The sequence below is a fragment of the Mobula hypostoma genome, chromosome X2 (genome assembly GCF_963921235.1).
Source record: "Mobula hypostoma chromosome X2, sMobHyp1.1, whole genome shotgun sequence".
Lineage (NCBI taxonomy): Eukaryota > Metazoa > Chordata > Chondrichthyes > Myliobatiformes > Myliobatidae > Mobula > Mobula hypostoma.
In genome coordinates this window covers 15922398-15943668 of record NC_086129.1, presented here as the reverse complement: position 1 = coordinate 15943668, position 21271 = coordinate 15922398, and the positions used below count along the sequence as shown (strand labels likewise).

Sequence of the window (21271 nt, the reverse complement as noted above, 5' to 3'; positions counted from 1 at the left end):
CGATGTTTTAGAAGTCATGCTGAATCTCCGAAAACTCCTAAGGAAGTAGAGATGCTGCCCTGCTTTCTTTGCAATTGCACTTGCGTGCTGGGTCTAGGACAGTTCCTGTGAAATATTAACATCCAGGAGTTTAAATTTGCTGACCCTCTCCATCTCTGATCCTCTGATGAGGACTGGCTCGTGGACCTCTGGGTTCCCTCTCGTGAAGTCTATAATCAGTTCCTTGGTGTTGCTGATATTGAGTGAGAGATTGTTATAATGACACCACTCAGCCCGATTTTCAATCTCCCTCCTGTATGCTGATTCATCACCACCTTTGATTCAGCCCATGACTCGTGGTCCCGTTAGCAAACCTGAATATGGCATTGGAGCTGTACTTAGTCATGCAGTCATAGGTGTAAAGCGAGTAGAGTAAGGGGCTAAGCACACAGCTCTGGAAAGTTGAATCCTCAATATCTTATACCAACACATGTCACTGGCAGTTAAAAAAAGTAATGGTACTCCACACTCACTTAATTCTCTACTTAATCTTCATACCTGACTGTTGGCAAGAGGCTCCCCAAACTGCTTGCGGACTTTGAGGTGATCTCGAGCTAGAACAATAGAAGCATACGCAGCACCTAATGAACATGAAGCTGGAAAGATGAAAAATAAAGTTAGAAATGTTAAGTTGTGAATAAAAATGTCAAATAAGGATACACAAATAGAGTAACTGAACTTGTGAAGTAGACATTTTCATACAGTTTTACTGGCTTCAGACATACAAAGGTATGTCCTGAGCCTACAGGACTGCTTAACTGAATTACAGTTGATCTATGACCAGCTCCATCTGCCCACCTTAGTTCCACAGCTTGCAACATGTCCACCTAACAAATGTCTACAATCAGTTTTGAAATTTTAAACTCATCTCTACCCTCAACACCTTTGGGTATTCCAGAAACTATTACCATCACACACTGTATGAGGACAACCATCCATGTCCCACACAGAGAACCCCAATCTTATATTTTATTTTCTGTGTCCAGTGCACAATACTTGTGGAAGCTCTACTTTTTTTTTCCATTTGAAGAAATATGTCCAGCTTGCACATAGCTTTCCTTCCAGAATATCCTCCACTACATTTCACTTCCGCTTACTTTGTCAACCACAGAGAGACAGAAGACTGCTTTCACAAGCTTAAGATAGAATCAGTAAAAGTAGACTAGGAGAAGCTACAGTACTGCACAAAAGTCTTGGGCACATATCTATAGGTAGGGTGCCAAAGACTTTTGCGCAGTACCGTATTTGTCAACATGGAATGGAGATTGAGCGCTAAGCAGTATTGCACCCATATTGTTCTGTCTCAGTACTTATATATTTGTGTGCTGTAGCACTTACTTTTTATTTGCAGTTATTTTGTAAATAACACTATTCTTTGCATTTCTGGTTAGATGCTACCTGCATTTCATTGGCTTTGTATCTGTACTTGGCACAATGACGATAAAGTTGAATCTAATCTAATCTAAATCTGGCGGGAGCAAAGGATGTTAGGAATGGGGAGGGTGGAGCGCTGTGGGAGGGGTGAGAGACAGGTGGCAGAGAGGGAGCGCCGGGGACAAGGGGTGGCACAGGTGCAGACACACCCAGCCCTGAGACACCAGGCAAGATTATTTCATTCCAAACAATTGGTTTATTCATCATTACAGAACATCTCTCTGGTGCTCCCGCTCCCTCCCCTCACCCTGCCCCCTTCCCACTCTCAGTCCATAATAGGGACCCATATCAGAATCAGTTTTATCATCACTCACACATATCATAAAGCTTGTTTTTTGTGGCAGCAGTACAGTGCAATACATAAAATTACTACAGTTCTGTACCGTGCAAAGGTCTTAGGCACCTTAGATATATATATATGCCAAAGAACTTTGCACATTACTATACATGCACTTAAATCTACAAACAGACAGATTTAAAAGTGAAATAGTGTTATTTCAGGACCAGTATGTTCCCTTTATAAATTCACAGGAGGTTCACTGAGAGCAAGAAAGCAACCTGGAAAACAGTAGAGCCCATTAGGGGACCAAACAAGTAATCTCTATAGAGATCTAGTGGACATGAATACTTTTCACGTAAATTCACTAAATGGAAGGATATTTCAGTGGGATCATTTGGTGAAGTGGACGGAATAAGTTAACATTAACAAGGAGGAGGCATCAGTCCAGTTCAGCAGCAATTTGAACGGCAAAGGTGCATACATCAGGATGTTCTTTATTGACTACAGCTTGGCATTTAATACCAGCATCCCCTCAAAACTATTCATTAAGCTTCAAAACCCTTGCATCAATACATCCTTGTGTAATTGGATCCTCGATTTCCTCACTTGTAGACCCCACTTTGGATTGGCAACAATATCTCCTCCACAATCTCCATCAGTATAGGTGCATCACAAGGCTGTGTGCTTACCCCCGCTCTACTCTCTTTGCACTTATGACTGTGTGGCTAAGCACAGCTTCAAAACCATATTTAAGTTTGTTGATGACACAACTGTCAAAGATGGTGACGAATCAACATATAGGAGGGAGATTGAAAATCTGGTTAAGTGGTGCCATAACAACAACCTCTTACTCAATGTCAGCAAGAGCAAGGAGTTGATTATTGATCAGGGGAGGAAACCAGAGATCCATGAGCCAGTCTTCATCGGGGGATCAAAGGTGGAGAGGGTCAACAGCTTGGTGTTATTTCGGAGGACCCGTCCTGGGCCCAGCACGTAACTGCCTTTTTAAGAAAGCATGGTAGTGCCTCTACTTCTTTAGAAGTTTGTGAAGATTTGTATGTCATCTAAAACTTAGACAAACTTCTACAGATTTGTGGTGGAGACTATATTGGCTGGCTGTATCACAGGCTGGTATGGAAATACCAAAGCGTTTGTATGGAAAAACCTACAAAGGGTAGTGGATACAGTCCAGTCCAACATGGGTAAAGCCCTCCCCACCATTGAGTATATCAACACGGAGCGTTGTCGCAGGAAAGCAGCATCCATCATCAGGGACCCCCACCACCCAGGTCATACTCTCTATTTACTACTGTCATCAGGAAAAAGGTACAAGAGCCTCAGGACTCATATCACCAGGTTCATGAACAGTTATTACCCCTCAAACAGATGGGATAACTTCACTCAGTTTCACTCGCCCCATCACTGAACTGTTCCCAGAAATTATGGACTCGCTTTCAAGGACTCTTCAACTCATGTTCTCAATATTTATTGCTTATTTATTATTATTGCTGTATTTTTATTTTCCTCAGCTCAAGCTGATAAAACCTGAGGTACGGGCATGGCCAAGCACACTCATTTCTCAACTGCGAGGGAATTTCAGACTTTTCTAGTTATGTTTCATATCGTAGCTTTCTGAAGATTTACATAGATAATGTGTAGTCCTATTTGTTTGGTGCTATTGTGTAGGCACTTTGGGATGACACCAGTTGTAGATATCACCATTGGGACAATGTAATCTATACCCTGTTCATGTTCCAAAGTCTTTTAATTCAGCATATTTCTGGAGTTTTTCACTTATTGATTTCTGTATGTTTTGTGTGTTTGGAATGACTATATCTATTAAATAAGTTATCCCTGCTTGATCATCCTGTAATATTATATCCAGATAGTTATTATTAATTGTCCTATCTGTAATAATGAATCGGTCATAATATAAAACTGGATCATGCTTGTATTTATAGTAAAGCATGGTGCCTTTTATGAGTTTGTATCTTAAAGCAAAATTTTAATGAATGAAGTTTGCCATCTGATTGTGCCTGTGTATGTAATCAGATTGAGTTAAACTGCTGCAGGATCCTGTAATATTTTGGATTCTCTTGATATTTTCTGCATTCATTGTCTTGAATTTGTTTTTCTTTTATTATGTATTTTTGATAATTTTTTTGTTAACCACCTGGTCCTGTATTGCTGCAAGGAACCGGTCTGTTTCTGGGAAGAGGCCTCCAACACTGAGTCAGGCATTTAACACTTCCTTGTTGACATCTAGCTAGCTCAGATTGTGGGAATCTCTTCCATGGAGGGTCATGCTCTTCCACTGGTTAACTTTTCCTTCAATAGTGATAATGTCTTCATTTTTCTGGGTTATGCTCTCATTTAAGGTTAGTAGTGTGTACTTCTTATCAGAATTGCATATGCTCACATGCAGTGCTGGGTTCTGTCTTCGCTGATGAAAATATATCCTTAGAGGTTTTATCTGATTGTTGTGTAAAATTTTTATGACTGTTATTCCTCTTCCTCCTTCTGTCCCAGGTAGTGTTAATCTAAGTGTGTTCGTGTGTACATAGTGTTTTCTAAAATTTGTCATTTCAGTTCTTATTTTTCTTTGCATATTTTCCAGATCAGATTCAGACCAAGATATTATGCTGAATGAGTATATTAATATAGGTATAGCAGAAGTGTTTATTGCCTTTGTTATATTTTTACCATTGAGCTCTGTTTGGCAGATTTTCTAAAGCATTGAAGAATTTTCCCTTTATCGCACTGTGATCTATTTTCTGTGTTTGTTGATGTCTCAGATACTTATATGTTTCATATTCATCCATCAGTGTTTTGTACCCTGCTGCACTATTTTATATTCTACAAGCTCTATTGCACTTTTCTATATTTTTAATGTTCTGCACTTATCTAGTCCAAAGTTCATCTTTATATCTTTATATTGTAGGTTTTCATAAATAAAGTGAGGCATTTTATGTTTAAGAAAAAACTGTAACACACTTACTGAACTCCAAAACTTGAACAAAAGCGTGCTAAAAACCCTTCACATAATTATGTCATCACGTCAGAACAGCCTCTTAAAGTGAAACCCTAACTTAATGTTGGTGGTTCTGAACAATGTACATTTCCACCAGTTACATTCCGACACAGGCCCCTCCAGAATTCCCTAAAACTGGCATTGTGAGCCTGTCTGGAGCTCGAACGAGCCGCTCAGCTCGGCTCCTGTGTTCCACGGGTGGAGGAACAGCAGGTGCCTCTGGCTCATCCAGAGGTGTGTTGACACACTCGTGGTCATGTTGTGACACCAGGGGCATGGTAGTGGAATCCTCCCAACCTTGGTGGGCCGGCTTAAGGTGAACTACAAAAATACATTCAGGTTTACACTTCTTATCTATGATAAAAAGTCTTTTCTCTCCATTCCAAAATGAAGAATGGGCCATCATAAGGGAGATGTTGGTATGCATCATGGAGGACAAAAACGAGCAAGGTGGAATGTAGTACCCAAGAGAGTTGTACGCCATGATGGGAGGTAGGAAGAGGTGCAAAGGAATTGAATTTACTGAGGAGGGCAGAATGTTGTTGAGAAGTCAACCAGGCGGTTGTGGTGTCAGGGATAAAATCACCTGGCACTTGTAACAGCTGTCCATATACCAACTCAGCTGCTGTCGACTGCAGGTCCTCTTATGGAGTTTATTCTGAGCCCCAGCAGGGCCCACAGGAAACAATCATGCCAACACTCATCCGTCAGGGAAGCCCTCAGAGCAGCCTTTAGGGAGCAGTGAAACCACTCTCATAAGCCACTGGACTGTGGGTGATACACCATGGTGTGATGTAGCCTAGTGCCGAGGTTCTGGGCCATCGCAGACAAAAGATATGATATGAATTGGGGACCGCTGTCGGAAGAAATATCAGGTGGGGTGCCAAACTGAGCAACACAGGTGCTGATGAATGCCCAAACCACTTTTGTGACCGTCGTCGAGGCGAGAGGGACGACTTGCCAGCTGGTGGTATGGTCCACCATGGTAAGGAGGTGGGTGAAACTCCGGAATGGGGGAAGAGGACCAACAAAGTCCACACTGACATGGTCAAACCGTCGCTCAAGACCTCAAAAGGTGCCAATGGCATCTGGACATTGTTGTAATGTGAGCATTATTAAAAGTAAGTTAATACTAATTAGGATAATGGGGGGTTCTACTTCCGTTCTTTTTACTTCCGGTGGGCTCTGTATAGTGTTCCTGCCATACCGTACGGGTTGTGAAATACATAATGGTTTTGAAGTTTGAGATAAAATTGCTTCTTGGACATGAAGTTGTTGAGTGTGCCTTTTTCAAAGTAGAAGTTACTACATATTTTTGGCGACAAGGTGAACTGGTTTTGTGAACGTATCGGCACGTTTTTCGAACGGGAGCTTCGCGTTTCAGATGGCAACATTTGGAACTATCGGTGAATTTCTGGAAGGAAACGAGGACTGGCTGGGGTATGAGGAAAGGTTGGGACACTTTCTGTGCGAATGGAATTACTGAGAAGGCTAAGAAGCGCTCTATTCTCCTGAGTGTGTGGGGGGCAAAGACTTACAAGCTAATAAGGAATTTAGCCACACCGCAGAAACTGGGGGACATTCCCTATGATGAACTGGTCAAGCTCGTGGGGAACCACTACAATCCAAAACCTTCTGTGATAGTCCAACGATGTAAGTTTCACAGCCATTTCAGGAAGCCAGGTCAGTCTGTGGCCAATTTTCTGGCCGAACTTCGGCAGCTGTCGGAGTATTGTGATTTTGGAGCAGTGTTGGATGACATACTCCGTGATCGATTGGTATGCGTCATTAATAATGACGGCATACAATGCCGCCTGTTAGGGGAAACCCCAACGTTGACTTTCAAGAAAGCCTTGGAGATTGCCCAAGCATGGCTGCTAATAATGTCAAGGATATCCAGAAAGGACACGGGGTGGGGGGGGGGGGGTCGCAGTAGGCGGCAGTGCACCAAGTCAGGAGGGAGACTGGTAAACAGGCAAAGCGGGTGGAATGTTTCTGGTGTGGAGGGACGCACTGTGCAAATGATTGCAAATTCAAAGACACTGTCTGCCATGCTTGTAGCAAAAAGGGACATTTAGCTAAAAAGTGCAGAAGTTCAAAGGGTAAGATTAAGCCTGGGCAGGGGAAAGCTCTACAGGCTCAGGCAGCCACACACCATCTAGAAGAAGCAGATGAAGAGGCAGCACCATGTTTTTTAAGCCCAGGTCAGTGCCCTATGCCATGAAAGGCAAAGTTGAGGAGGAGCTGGGACGTTTACAGAGGCTGGGCGTTATTGAGCCCGTCCAGTTTTCAAGGTGGGCGGCTCCCATTGTTCCAGTTTTGAAGGCAGACAAAACGGTGAGGATACGTGGGGATTATAAGCTTATGGTGAATCAGGTCTCTAGGCTGGAGGGGTACCCATTGCCACGGGTGGATGACCTGTTTACGACCCTGTCGGGGGTCAGCTGTTCACAACCTGGACATGAGCCACGCCTACCAACAACTGCTGCTCGACAAGGATTCAAAGGAGTACATCACAATTAATACGCACAAGGGATTACTCCAGTACAATCGCCTGGTGTTTGGAGTGGCATCCAGCCCTGCCATTTTCCAAAGGACAATGGACACTTTGCTGCAGGGGATTCCACACGTAGCAGTGTACCTTGATGGTATTTTGATCACGGGGGCTACGGAGGTGGAGCATCTGGCTAATTTAGAACGGGTACTGAAGAGGCTCTCAGACGCAGGGCTGTGGTTGAAACGCGGCAAATGTGTGTTCCTGGCATCAAGTGTGACTTACCTGGGACACAAGATCACAGCTGAGGGGCTTTGCCCTGTGGAGGACAAAGTGAGAGCTATTAAGGAGGCTCAGAACATTTTATGGGCATGGTGAATTATTATGGCAAGTTTCTTCCTGACCTCTTAAGAGTTTTGACCCCGCTGTATAAGCTGCTTCACAATAACACTAAGTGGCAATGGGATGAAGAGCAGGAGAAAACTTTCAAGGAAGTGAAAGAACTCCTCCACTCAGCGAAGCTGCTTATTCACTATGACCCAGACAAGGAGATCACCCTTGCATGCAATGCATCACCCTATGGAGTCAGGGCAGTTCTCTCACATGTAATGGAGGACCATTCAGAGAAGCCTATTGGTTTTGATTCACGTGCCCTGACAGCTGCTGAGAAGGGATATTCACAGCTAAACAAAGAAGGTCTGGCCATTGTTTTTGCGGTCAAATGCTTTCATCAGTACCTTTATGGACGCGTATTTACAAATTATATGGACCATAAACCACTGATGAGCCTGTTCAGTGAGACTAGATGCATCCCACCGCTAGCCTCAGCCAGGATACAGCATTGGACTCTTACATTGTCAGCCTACCAGTACACTATAGTGTACAGAGCGGGTGGGGATAATGCAAATGCTGATGCAATGAGTCGACTACCTTTACCTGAGACACCTGTTACTACATATGTGCCTCCAGAGACTGTATTTTCATTGGAGAGACTGTCAGAGACACCTGCAAGGGCGACCCAGATCAGGCAGTGGACAGAGAGGGATCCAGTCTTGTCCCAAGTCAAGACTTTTCTTTTACAAGGCTGGCCTAGAGTAGTGGAAGGAGAGGAATTGAGGCCTTATGCCAAACGCAAGACAGAACTCAGTCTGCAGGATGGTTGCATTTTCTGGGGGGGGGCGAGGGTCATCGTACCTCCCCCTGGCCGTTCACAGATTGTGGAGGAAATTCATGAGACTCACCCAGGAGTGTCTCGAATGAAAAGCCTTACAAGATCCTACGTTTGGTGGCCAAGAATGGATCAGGATCTGGAGGACAAGGTAAAATCATGCACGCATGTCAGACTAATCAGAATATGTCACCACCAGCTCCTTTGCATCCATCGGAGTGGCCAGACCACCCCTGGTCTAGGCTACATTTGGACTTTGCTGGCCTTTTTATGGGGCAGATGTTTCTTGTAATGGTGGATGCGCATTCTAAATGGATCGAAGCTCACATCATGAGCAACATCACAGTCCCCTCAACCATAGACAAACTCAGGCAAGTGTTTGCAGTCCATGGGTTGCCTGACACTCTGGTCACTGATAATGGCCCGACGTTCACCAGTGAGCTGTTCAGTGAGTTCATGCAGCAGAATGGCATTCGTCACATTTGGACGGCCCCTTTCCACCCAGCCTCCAATGGTTTGGCTGAGTGGGTTGTTCAGACAGTGAAGGAAGGCCTGAAGTGGATGGCAGGGGACTCCCTTAGCATGCGGCTTTCACGTTTCCTGTTTAAATACTGCCTCACGCCACAGACTATGACTGCCCGCACTCCAGCAGAGATGCTGATGGGGCGTAGGCCCAAGTCAAGATTGGACCTGCTGCGCCCAGACACGAAGGCGAAAGTGGAGAGAAAGCAGGAAAAGCAGAAGGAGGGACATGATCAACATGCACGAGAGCGACAGTTAAAACCGGATGACAATGTCCATGTGAGAAACAATCAGCAATGGCTACCTGGGGTTATTCTTAAGCAGAGTGGTCCCGTCTCCTATGTTGTTAAGCTGACTGATAGGCGTGTTTTCCGCAGACATCAGGACCATGTGCGCCTGTGTCATGATACTGGCTCAGAGGCAGACAGTTGCATAGAGTTTCCATTTGTGAGACAGACTACAGTAGAAGCATGTCCACCAGTGACTTTGCCAGAGGGAGAGACGCTGGCAGAGGGGTCGGGGTCCCCTGAGGAGGATGGACATTCTCACACACACACAGACCCCTCTCATACCCCCAACACCAGATCCACTCAAAACACCCTCACCAGCGGTGCCTGCTGGGTCACTGGGGGTAGTGCACTCGTAAACGTCCTGACAGACTGAATCTTTGATGGGACAGTAGAAGTTACTACAGACATGATGGTTAATTTTTGCCTCCTGGCACTCCACACGGGCTGCAGTCCAATCACACACATCCTTTCTGAGGCCACTCCACTCACGTTTAGTACAACAAGTTTTGTGAGGCCTTCTGGCTCGGATGTGAGAGTTAAAAACACTGTGGGGTGAAGGCCACCGGTTGAGACATCACACAGGAGAGAAAGCCCAGCTTCCCTGAATTTAGTATCAGCCAACCACAGGCTCATGACTGTTGCTCTGTCAGCCTGGACCTGTGGGTCAGTAGCACAGTCGGTGGCCATGCCGGCATAGTCAGCCCCTATGTGTATGACCTCAATGGCTGACCATGAGAGACAATCAGCCACAGCGTTATTTTCCCCTTGATATGTTGTAGCGTACAACGTAAAAAGTGGTTCCAACATCAATGCAGAACACCACTGGTCACTGGCAGCCTTAACAGAAAAGGATCCTATTATTCCCATGCTTTGCCTCCTGCTAATCAGCTAGTGCTCTAACCATGCTAGAATCTTTCCTATAATACCATGGGCCCTTAATTTGTTAAGCAGCCTCCATGTGTGGCACCTGGTCAAAAGGCCTTTTGAAAGTCCAACTACACAACATCCACCGAATCTCCTTTGTCTATCCTGCTTGTAACTTCCTCAAAGAATTCCAACAGATTTGTCAGGCAAGATTTTCCCTTAAGGAAACCATGCTGACTATGGCCTATTTTACCACGTGATTCAGCACTACCTGCCCCTCTACCTACATCCGTATCATACCCTGAAACCTCATCCTTAACAATCAACCCAAACATCTTCCAACATCTGTTGGGAGGGGTCTTCACTGACTCTATTTTTATTGGACTTATTGAGTATGTCTGCAAGAAAATGAACCTGAGGGTAGTATATGGTGACATATACAGTATGCACTTTGATAATAAATTTCCTTTGAACTTTGAAACATGAAAAACCACAGGGGCTGATAGAGATGGATCCCAGGCTGATATGGGAGGCAAAGGAAGAAATTGCTGGAGCTCTGACAGACTTATAAATACTTACTGGTCACAGGTGAAATGGCAGCCAGCTGGAGGATACCAAATGTGATACTTGGTGAGTCTAACTTTAGTGAGAGGGAAATTATTGAGAAAAATTTTGAAGGTCACAATCTTATATTTTATCCAAAGGATGTAGGATTTGCAGGTTGGGCAGCACTGAATTGCCCATCCCTATCTGTCTTGAATATACTCAGCTAGTATTTACACAGTGACTAAATACAGAATGCCACAGTTTATCTACTCTCTGATGGAAGAAATTTCTTTGCATCCCTAAATGACTAATTTCTCCTTTTGAGACTGGGACCCCTGTTCTATACACTCCAGCCATGGACACCATTCAATGTGAATTTTTTTCCAACTCTGTTTTCTGTCTACCTTTAATCCACAGCAGTGCATTACCCCAGATCTACACATTTTATGCACTCCAAGTTTAATAATCACTATGGTGCCTAGAGTCATAGACTTCCACAAAGTGGAAACTGGCCCTTTGTTCCAAGTCATCCGTGTTGACCAAAGTGCTTTCATTCGAGGGTCCCAACTGCCTGCACAGGAGGTTGAGGGTTAACTTGATAGAGGTACATAAAATCATGAGGGGAACATACACGGTAAATGGTCAAGTCTTTTTCCCAAGATAGGGGACTTTGGAACAAGAGAGCACAGATTTAAGGTAAAAGGGGAAAGATTTGAAAGGGACCTGAGGGACAACATTTTAATGCAGTGGCTAGTAGGTACAGTATATGGAACGAGCTGCCAGAGGAAGTGGTGGAGGGAAGTACAGATACATTTCAAAGACATTTGAATAGGTTTATAGATAGAAAAGGCCCAGATAGATATGTGCCAAACACAGGCAAATGGGACTAGCTCAGATAGCCACCTTGGTCAGTATGAACAAGTTGGCCCAAAGGCCCATACTGTGGGCCTTTCCATACTGGGACTCTATGCACGTGGCCCAGATGGCAGAACCTGATGGCATAAATTCTCCAATCTCTAGTAATCTGCAATCCCTCTGTTCCTTTTCTCTCTCTTCCTGATCTATCCAGTTATTTCTACACTTACCTCAGCCCTTATCACCATCCTTGTTTCCCCTCCTTCATCCTCTCCACCTGCCCATCACCAAAACACTTTCCCACTGGGTCCCCTCCCTCGCCATTCTCAACTGCTCTCTCCATCTCCCTCACTTGACCCCATGCTCTACCTTTCTTTCCTATCGGATTCCATCAGTTTCAGCCCTTTGTCCCCTCCACCTATCAACCCCCAGTCCCCGTTGCTATTCCTGTCTTTCCTCTTCCATCAACATCCTCGCCTGGATCCATCCAGCACCTCCCAGTCTCTGTCACTATTCCCCTTCTTTGCTCCTCCCTCTGTGTATCGTTATCCTCACCTGGATCCACCTATCACCTTCCAGTCCCTGTCGCTATTCCCCCCTTTCCTTCTGCCACCCTCCCCCCCCCACCACCTGGGTCTACCTATCAACGGCCAGCTCTTGTTCCACTCCCTCCCCCACCTTTTTATACTGGTCATCACCCCACTATCTTCCAGTCCAGATGAAGGGTCATCCATATTGACTCTGTCCAGTCCGATTGCTATTTTCAAAGTGCTTGATTACATTGCCACTTCCAAAGTAAGAGAGCAACAAACTATCTTCTGGAAAAAACTTGGTGATCAAGTGGCATCTGTGGAGGAAAAGATTTGTTGTCATTTTAGGTCAAAACCTTGCAGGATTCAAGACTCTTGCATCTCCTAGATAACAGAGTCCAACATTCTACTTATTGATTGATTGAGGTACAGCACAGAATAGGCCCTTCCAGCTCTTCAAGCAGCACTATCCCGCAGCCCTAATTTAATTCTAACCTAATCATGGGACAATTTACAATGACCAATTAACCTCCTCGGATCACCTTTGGACTGTGGGAGGAAACTGGAGGATCCGGAGGAAACCCATGCATTCCATGGAAAGGATGTACAGACTCCTTACAGATGATGCAAGAATTGAACCCCGAACTCTGACTAACCACTACATAACCATAATCCCCTATTTTACTCGGTCTACTGCTACTGATGTCAGGTTCTGATCTATATCGTGGAATGGTGATAGAACGACATTCAATAGCAACTTTCAAAACAGAACTAGATAAATACCTATATGGTATTATATTTACAGTGCTCTGTGGAAAAAGCAAAGAGGTGAACTTTTTGGATAGCTCATCAAAACAGCACACTCATGACTGTCTGAATGACTGCACTCTGTGCTATGAATCTACAGCAGCATGAAATTTGACAATTGCTGTAAATGCACCAAAAGAGACATCTGTAGGCACACCAGTGATATTTAGAAGAAATCTTTAAACTGATCAAATGCCCCAAAGTTTCTTACCAATATTAATCCTTCCTCCATTTAGTCCATTCATTGCAATGGAAAACCCATCACCTTCACGTCCAACCAAGTTAGTAACAGGTACAGCACAATCGTCAAAGATCACTGCTCGAGTTGGCTGCGAGTTCCATCCGACCTTAGAAAAAAGGGCAGAAGTAAGTGAGAAGTAAGTCACCATTCAATTTTATACTTTAAAATGCCTAAGTCACTGTGGATCCCGTGCATCTTAAAATTCTGGATCAGCCAATCATGAGGGGCCTTGTCAAATGCCTTACTAAAATTTATGTTGACAACATCCACAGTTTTACCCTCATCAATCAACTTCATCACCTCATCAAAAATTCATTCAATTTGGTAAGACATAACTTGCTTTCATAAAGCCATGCTTGACCATCCCCAATAAGGCCATGTTTTCCAAATGCTCACAAATCCTATCCGTAAGAATCCTTTCGAATAGATTAACAATCATTGATGTGAGGCTCACCTGTCTATAGGTTCCAGGATTATCCCTATTTCTCTCCCTATTTAGCTATTTACCAGTCCACTGGAGAGAACACAAAGATTTTGGTCAAGGCCCCAGCAATCTCGTCTTTTGCCTCTTTCAATAACCTGAAGGAGATCCCATCAGGCCCTGGGGGCTTATGCACCTTAATGTTCTTTAAGAGACCAACACTACCTCTTTCTTTATATCAAAGTGTCCTAACATATTAGCATGCTCCGCACCGATCCTCCACATCCTTCTCCCTGGTAAATCAATGCAAAGTACTCATTTAGGAATTCACCCACATCCTCCACCTCCAATCACATGTTCCCTCTTTTGTTCTTGAGTGATCCTACCCTCTTCTTAGTTATCCTCTTGTTTTTAATATATGTATAGAATGTTTTGTGATTCTCTTTAATCCTACTTGCCAAGGACTTTTCATGACCACCCCCGGCTCTCCAAATTCCCTTCAAGTTCTTTTTAGCTTCTCTATAATCGTCAAGGGCTCTGTTGGATCTCAGCTTCCTAAACCTTCCTTTTTCTTCATGAATAAGTGCACCACCCCTCCAATCATCCAAGGTTCCTTACTTTGCCATACTGTGGAAGTTGCGGTCAGGCAAGGTTAACGTAATGTCCAAGCAAGGACAGATTGCAGATAGAGTGTAGACAGCCCAGGCAAGAAAGATCTTTGAAGAGCATAACTCCCTTCTGCACAGCAGGAGACAGAAGCACTTCGGCTTACTGAGATAACATAAGGAGGTAATTGAAGGATACAAGGAACACAAATCAACTAAAGGATAGCAACACACATCAAAGTTGCTGGTGAACGCAACAGGCCAGGCAGCATTTCTAGGAAGAGGTACAGTCAACGTTTCAGGCCGAGACCCTTCGTCAGGACTAACTGAAGGAAAAGTTAGTAAGAGATTTGAAAGTGGGAGGGGGAGATCCAAAATGATAGGAGAAGACAGGAGAGGGAGGGATGGAGCCAAGAGCTGGACAGGTGATTGGCAAAGGGGATATGAGAGAATCATGGGACAGGAGGTCCAGGGAGAAAGACAAGGGCGGGGGGGGAACCCAGAGGATGGGCAAGGGGTATAGTCAGAGGGACAGAGGGAGAAAAAGGAGAATGAGAGAGAGAATGTGTGTATAAAAATAAATAACGGATGGGGTACGAGGGGGAGGTGGGGCATTAGCGGAAATTAGAGAAGTCAATGTTCATGCCACCAGGTTGGAGGCTACCCAGATGGAATATAAGGTGTTGTTCTTCCAACCTGAGTTGATAATTACTTTAATGATTTCAAAGTATCACCAGTTGTCAGCTTGTAGTTTCTATTAATTTTTAACTCCACTATTGTGAATGGTGATTGATCTTGCAAGTAAGGAATTCAAACACACACAACAGGAATTCTGCAGATGCTGGAAATTCAAGCAACACACATCAAAGTTGCTGGTGAATGCAGCAGGCCAGGCAGCATCTCTAGGAAGAGGTACATTGAAGGAGACTCGGACCTTGAAGGATACTAGTGTTGAAATTGCGGGGGCCCTGGCAGAAATATTTAAAATGTCGCTGTCTATGGGTGAAGTGCCAGAGGATTGGAGAGTGGCTCATGTTGTTCCGTTGTTTAAAAAAGGATCGAAAAGTAATCCGGGAAATTATAGGTCGGTGAGTTTAACGTCAGTAGTAGGTAAGTTATTGGAGGGAGTACTAAGAGACAGAATCTACAAGCATTTGGATAGACAGGGGCTTATTAGGGAGAGTCAACATGGCTTTGTGCGTGGTAGGTCATGTTTGACCAATCTGTTGGGAGTTTTTCAAGGAGGTTACCAGGAACGTGGATGAAGGGAAGGCAGTGGATATTGTCTACATGGACTTCAGTAAGGCCTTTGACAAGGTCCCGCATGGGAGGTTAGTTAGGAAAATTCAGTCGCTAGGTATACATGGAGAGGTGGTAAATTGGATTAGACATTGGCTCGATGGAAGAAGCCAGAGAGTGGTGGTAGAGAATTGCTTCTCTGAGTGGAGGCCTGTGACTAGTGGTGTGCCACAGGGATCAGTGCTGGGTCCATTGTTATTTGTCATCTATATCAATGATCTGGATGATAATGTGGTAAATTGGATCAGCAAATTTGCTGATGATACAAAGATTGAAGGTGTAGTAGACAGTGAGGAAGGTTTTCAGAGCCTGCAGAGGGACTTGGACCAGCTGGAAAAATGGGCTGAAAAATGGCAGATGGAGTTTAATACTGACAAGTGTGAGGTATTGCACGTTGGAAGGACAAACCAACGTAGAACATACAGGGTTAATGGTAAGGCACTGAGGAGTGCAGTGGAACAGAGGGATCTGGGAATACAGATACAAAATTCCCTAAAAGTGTCGTCACAGGTAGATAGGGTCGTAAAGAGAACTTTTGGTACATTGGCCTTTATTAATTGAAGTATTGAGTATATAAGAGCTGGAATGTTATGATGAGGTTGTATAAGGCATTGGTGAGGCCGAATCTGGAGTATTGTGTTCAGTTTTGGTCACCAAATTACAGGAAGGATATAAATAAGGTTGAAAGAGTGCAGAGAAGGTTTACAAGGATGTTGCCGGGACTTGAGAAACTCAGTTACAGAGAAAGGTTGAATACGTTAGGACTGTATTCCCTGGAGCCTAGAAGAATGAGGGGAGATTTGATAGAGGTATATAAAATTATGATGGGTATAGATAGAGTGAATGCAAGCAGGCTTTTTCCACTTAGGCAAGGGGAGAAAAAAACCAGAGGACATGGGTTAAGGGTGAGGGGGGAAAAGTTTAAAGGGAACCTTACGGGGGGCTTCTTCACACAGAGAGTGGTGGGAGTGTGGAATGAGCTGCCAGACGAGGTGGTAAATGCGGGTTCTTTTTTAACATTTAAGAATAAATTGGACAGATACATGGATGGGAGGTGTATGGAGGGATATGGTCCGTGTGCAGTTCAGTGGGACTAGGCAGAAAATGGTTCGGCATAGCCAAGAAGGGCCAAAGGGCCTGTTTCTGTGCTGTAGTTTCTATGGTTCTATGGTACAGTCAAGATTTCAGGCCGAGACCCTTCGTCCTGACGAAGGGTCTCAGCCTGAAATGTTGACTGTACCTCTTCCTAGAGATGCTGCCTGGCCTGCGGCGTTCACCCGCAACTTTGATGTGTGTTAATTCAAACACACAACAGTTTACCAAATAGTTAATATATGACTCTGTTCAGACTTCAGAACAGTGTGGTGACAGGGGCCAAGCAGTTCTCCTTCTGCACAAGTAAAATAAAGTAAGATTGGAAAATGAGTGCGAGTTTTCAGAAGCTATTTAATCGGCGATGACAATACTTGTCTTTCCAACTTACTGGAACATTCCTGTCCTCGGTGCAGATGGTCTTTAAACAATTAATAGTGATCAGTCATTGAGTATTAATTATTATGAATATTAATTTTTGATTAATAGTGCAACTCCCTCCGCTTCATTTACCTCCCTCGCTATCTTTTCTAAAATAACGAAACCCAGGGACATTAAGCATCCATTCCTTTTCCTTTCTCAACCAAATCTCTGTAATGGCCACATCATAGTTCCATGTACAATGAATCTAGTAACCAGATGATAAACTAAATTAAGCCCTTTGCCTACACAATCCATATCCATTCTCTATACATTCACGTGCCTACCTAAGAGCTTCTTAAATGCCTCTATTGTATTTGCCTCCACTGCTACCCTTGGCAGTTTTGCCCCTTAGCTGAGTTATAATGCCAGAAGGATAAGCTTATGTGGTGCAAGCACTTTTCTTGTTTGTGACCTTTGCTACAAACTTGATGAAAACAGAGAGCCTTCCTGTTTAGTATGGGTACTTACCTTTTTCTCTTTCTTGCCAAAGCTGAGTCCAGGTGTACCTTTCTCCACTAGCAAACAAGAAATGCCCTTAGGACCTCTGTCTCCCGTCCGGCACATCAACACGTACAGATCCGCATCCCCTCCACCACTGATAAAAGCCTGAATAATGAAGAAATTTTGGGAATCAATTATCAGTTGTCTAGGAAGTGTGGTCTACCTCGAACACTGGATGAACTGATCAGATAACAGCACATTAATACCACCAGCAGCTGTGGTCCTTAGCAAACACATCTCCATCCCCATTACCTTTGAGCCATTGAGAACGTAGTAATCCCCTTCTCTCCTTGCTGTAGTAATAAGCGAAGCTGCATCACTGCCACTTCCTGTGGGTAGAATCAGATGTTGATAATAATCCTTTTTATATAATCTTCCACAGCTGTCTAGCCTTTAATTGTTGATTATATAGGACTATTCAGATATCTTAAAAAAAAATGATGATGGGAAGAAAGAAATTGAAACTCTGGTGGCTCCCCTAGCACTCACAGAAAGGACTAGATCAATTTCTGGGTACATATGTGAGTGAATATTTCAGATTGTCATTGTAATTTGTCAGTAGCAGTTCCCAAATGTTCTAGCTCTAATTAAAAACTAAAAATTAATTTCTCTACCATGGCAAGTAGCCTCAATGTATCAAATCCAATGATTTCAATCACTTCAAATTGATTATCCACAGATTTCCAAACCCAAGACAGTGCAGTTCTCCTCTTAAGAAAAAGTAAAGGATTTTCACAGTGAACGGTAGCGCTCTGGGAAGTGTTGTAGAACAGAAGCACCCACAATACAAGTACATGGTTCACTGAAAGTGGCATTGCAGATAGACAGTGCGGTGAAAAAGGTTTTTAGCACACTGGCCTTCACCATTGAAGGTACTGAGTATAGTGTTAGGGAATTATATTGCAGTTGTACAAGACATTGGTGAGGCTGCATTTGTAATATTATGTTCAGTTTTGATCACTCTGAGTTATGGACAGAGGCTAAGCAAGTTGGGATTTTCACTGGAGCATAGGAGAATGAGAGGTGATCTTATAGAGGTGTATAAAATTATGAGGGGCATAGATAGAGGTGCAGTCTTTTTCCAGCGTTATGATGTGGATCAATAATCAAAGGGCATAAGTTTAACGTGAGAGGGGAGAGATTTAATAGGGACGCAAGGTTTGTGCTGAATCCCAGGAGAAGGAATTTGTACAATGCCTACGAACTGGCTTTGTATAAATTATAATGGGATATAGAAAAGACATGTAAAAAGGGCAAAGCTACTGCAGTTATGGAGGAGTTCAATATAGGTAGATTGGAAAAATTAAGTTAGTGATGGATCCCAAGAGAGGGAATTTGTAGTATGCCTATAAGATGGCTTTTTAGAGCAACTTGTGATTCAGCCCACAAGGGAAAAAGCAATCTGGATTGTGTGTTCTGCAATGTACCAGATTTTATTAGCGAGCGATAACATTAGTGAAACAGGAACCCTTAGGAGACAGTGACCATAATAGGATAGAATCCACCCTGCAGTTTAAGAGAGAGAAGCCAAAATCTGCTGTATCAGTATTACAGTGGAGTAAATGGAATTATAGAGACTCTAGAGAGGAGCTGGCCAAAGTTGATTGGAAGGGGATACTAGTAGGGATGATGACAGAACAGCAATGGCTGGAGTTCCAGGGAGCAAATCGGAAAGTGCAGGATAGATACAAGAAGAAATCATGTTCCAAAGGTAGGATGAGGCAACTGTGGCTGACCAGGGAAATCAAAGACAGCATAAAAACAAAAGAGAGGGCATACAATTCAGTAAAAATTAATGTGAAGCCAGAGAATTGGGAAGCTTTTAAAAACCAACAGAAGGCAACTAAAAAACCAATAAGGAGAAAAAAGATGAAATATGAAGGTAAACAAGCCAGTAATATACAAGATATCAAAAGGTTTTTTATATATTAGAGTATAAAGAATAAAACAGAGGAAAGAGTGGATATTAGACCGCTGGAAAATGCTGTTGGAGAGTTAGTAATGGGAGACAAAGAAATGGCGAACAAACTCATTAAGTATTTTGCGTCAGTCTTCACTGTGGAAGACACTAGCAGAATGCCAGAATTTCGAGAATATCAAAAGGCAGAAGTGAATGTAGTTGCCATTACCAAGGAGAGGTGCTTGGGAAGCAGAAAGGTCTGAAGGTCAATAAGTCACCTCGACCATATGAACTACACCCCAGGGTTTTGAAAGAAGTAGCTGAAGAGATTGTGGAAGCATCAGTAATGAACTTTCAAGAATCATTAGATTCTGGAAAGGTTCCAGAGGATTGGAAAATTGCAAATGTCACTCCACTCTTTAAGAAGGGAGATAGACAGAAGAAAGGAAATTATCAGTCAGTTAGCCTGACTTCAATGGCTGGGAAGATGTTGACGATACTAAGACCATAGACCATAAGACCATAAGACAAAGGAGCAGACTTAGACCATCTGGCCCATTGATTCTGCTCCACCATTCAATCATGGCTGATCCTTTTTTTTTTCTCCTTCTCAACCCCAGTTCCCGGCCTTCTCCCCGTAACCGTTGATGCTATGTCCAATCAAAAACCTTAAATACACCCAACGACCTGGCTTCCACAGCTGCATGTGGCAACAAATTCACCACCCTTTGGCTGAAGAAATTTCTCCGCATCTCTGTTTTGAAAGGACGCCCCTCTATCCTGAGGCTGTTCCCTCTTGTCCTAGACTCTCCCACCATGGGAAACATCCTTTCCACATCTATTCTGTCTAGGCATTTCAACATTCAAAAGGTTTCAATGAGATCCCCCTCATCCATCAGAATTCCAGTGAGTACAGACCGAGAGCCATCAAACATTCCTCATATGATAACCCTTTCATTCCTGGAATCATCCTTGTGAACCTCCTCTGGACCCTATCCAATGCCAGCACATCTTTTTCTAAGATGAGGGGCCCAAAACTGTTCACAATACTCAAGGTGAGGTCTCACCAGTGTCTTATAAAGCCTCAGCATCACATCACTGCTCTTGTATTCTAGATCTCTTGAAATGACGGCATTTGCCTTCCTCACCACCAACTCAACCTGCAAGTTAACCTTTAGAGTGTTCTGCACAAGGACTCCCAAGTCCCTCTGCATCTCAGATTCTTGGATTTTCTCCCCGTTTAGAAAATAGTCTACACATTTATTTCTACTACCAAAGTGCATGACCATGCACTTTCCAACATTGTATTTCATTTGGCACTTTCTTGCCCATTCTCCTAATCTGTCTAAGTCCTTCTGCATCCTATCTGTTTCCTCAACACTACCTGCCCCTCCACCAATCTTCGTATCATCTGCAAATTTGGCAACAAAGCCATCTATTCCATCATCTAAACCATTGATATACAGCATAAAAAGAAGTGGTCCCAACACCGATCCCTGTGGAACACCACTGGTCACAGGCAGCCAACCAGTAAAGGATCCTTTTATTCCCACTTGCTGCCTCCTGCCAATCAGCCAATGCTCTAACCATGTTAGTAACTTTCCTGTAATACCATGGGCTCTTAACTTGGTAAGCAGCCTCATGTGTGGCACTTTGTCAAAGGCTTTCTGAAAGTCCAAATATACAACCTTCACTGCATCCCCTTTATCAATCCTACTTGCAATCTCCTCAAAGAATTCCAACAGGTTTGTCAGGCAGGATTTTCCCTGAAGGAAACCATGCTGACTTTGTACTATCTTGTCCTGTGTCACCAAGTACTCCATCATCTCATCCTTAACAACTGACTCTAACATCTTCCCAATCAGTGAGTTCAGGCTAACTGGTCTGTAATTTCCTTTCTGCTGCCTTCCCCCTTTCTTAAAGAGTGGA

General features: G+C 43.7%; 1 protein-coding gene across 1 annotated transcript in view; it reads right to left on the bottom strand.

Annotated features, from left to right (window-relative positions):
• Nucleotides 1–21271, bottom strand: part of acad8 (acyl-CoA dehydrogenase family, member 8) — a 106133-nt gene that overhangs the window by 30677 nt on the left and 54185 nt on the right. The window contains exons 5-8 of the mRNA XM_063038701.1: nt 17695–17771; nt 17410–17547; nt 13072–13207; nt 538–635 (exon numbers count right to left, since the gene is read on the bottom strand). Of these exons, the coding sequence (XP_062894771.1) occupies nt 538–635; nt 13072–13207; nt 17410–17547; nt 17695–17771 (449 nt within the window). The remainder of the gene's footprint in view (nt 1–537; nt 636–13071; nt 13208–17409; nt 17548–17694; nt 17772–21271) is intronic.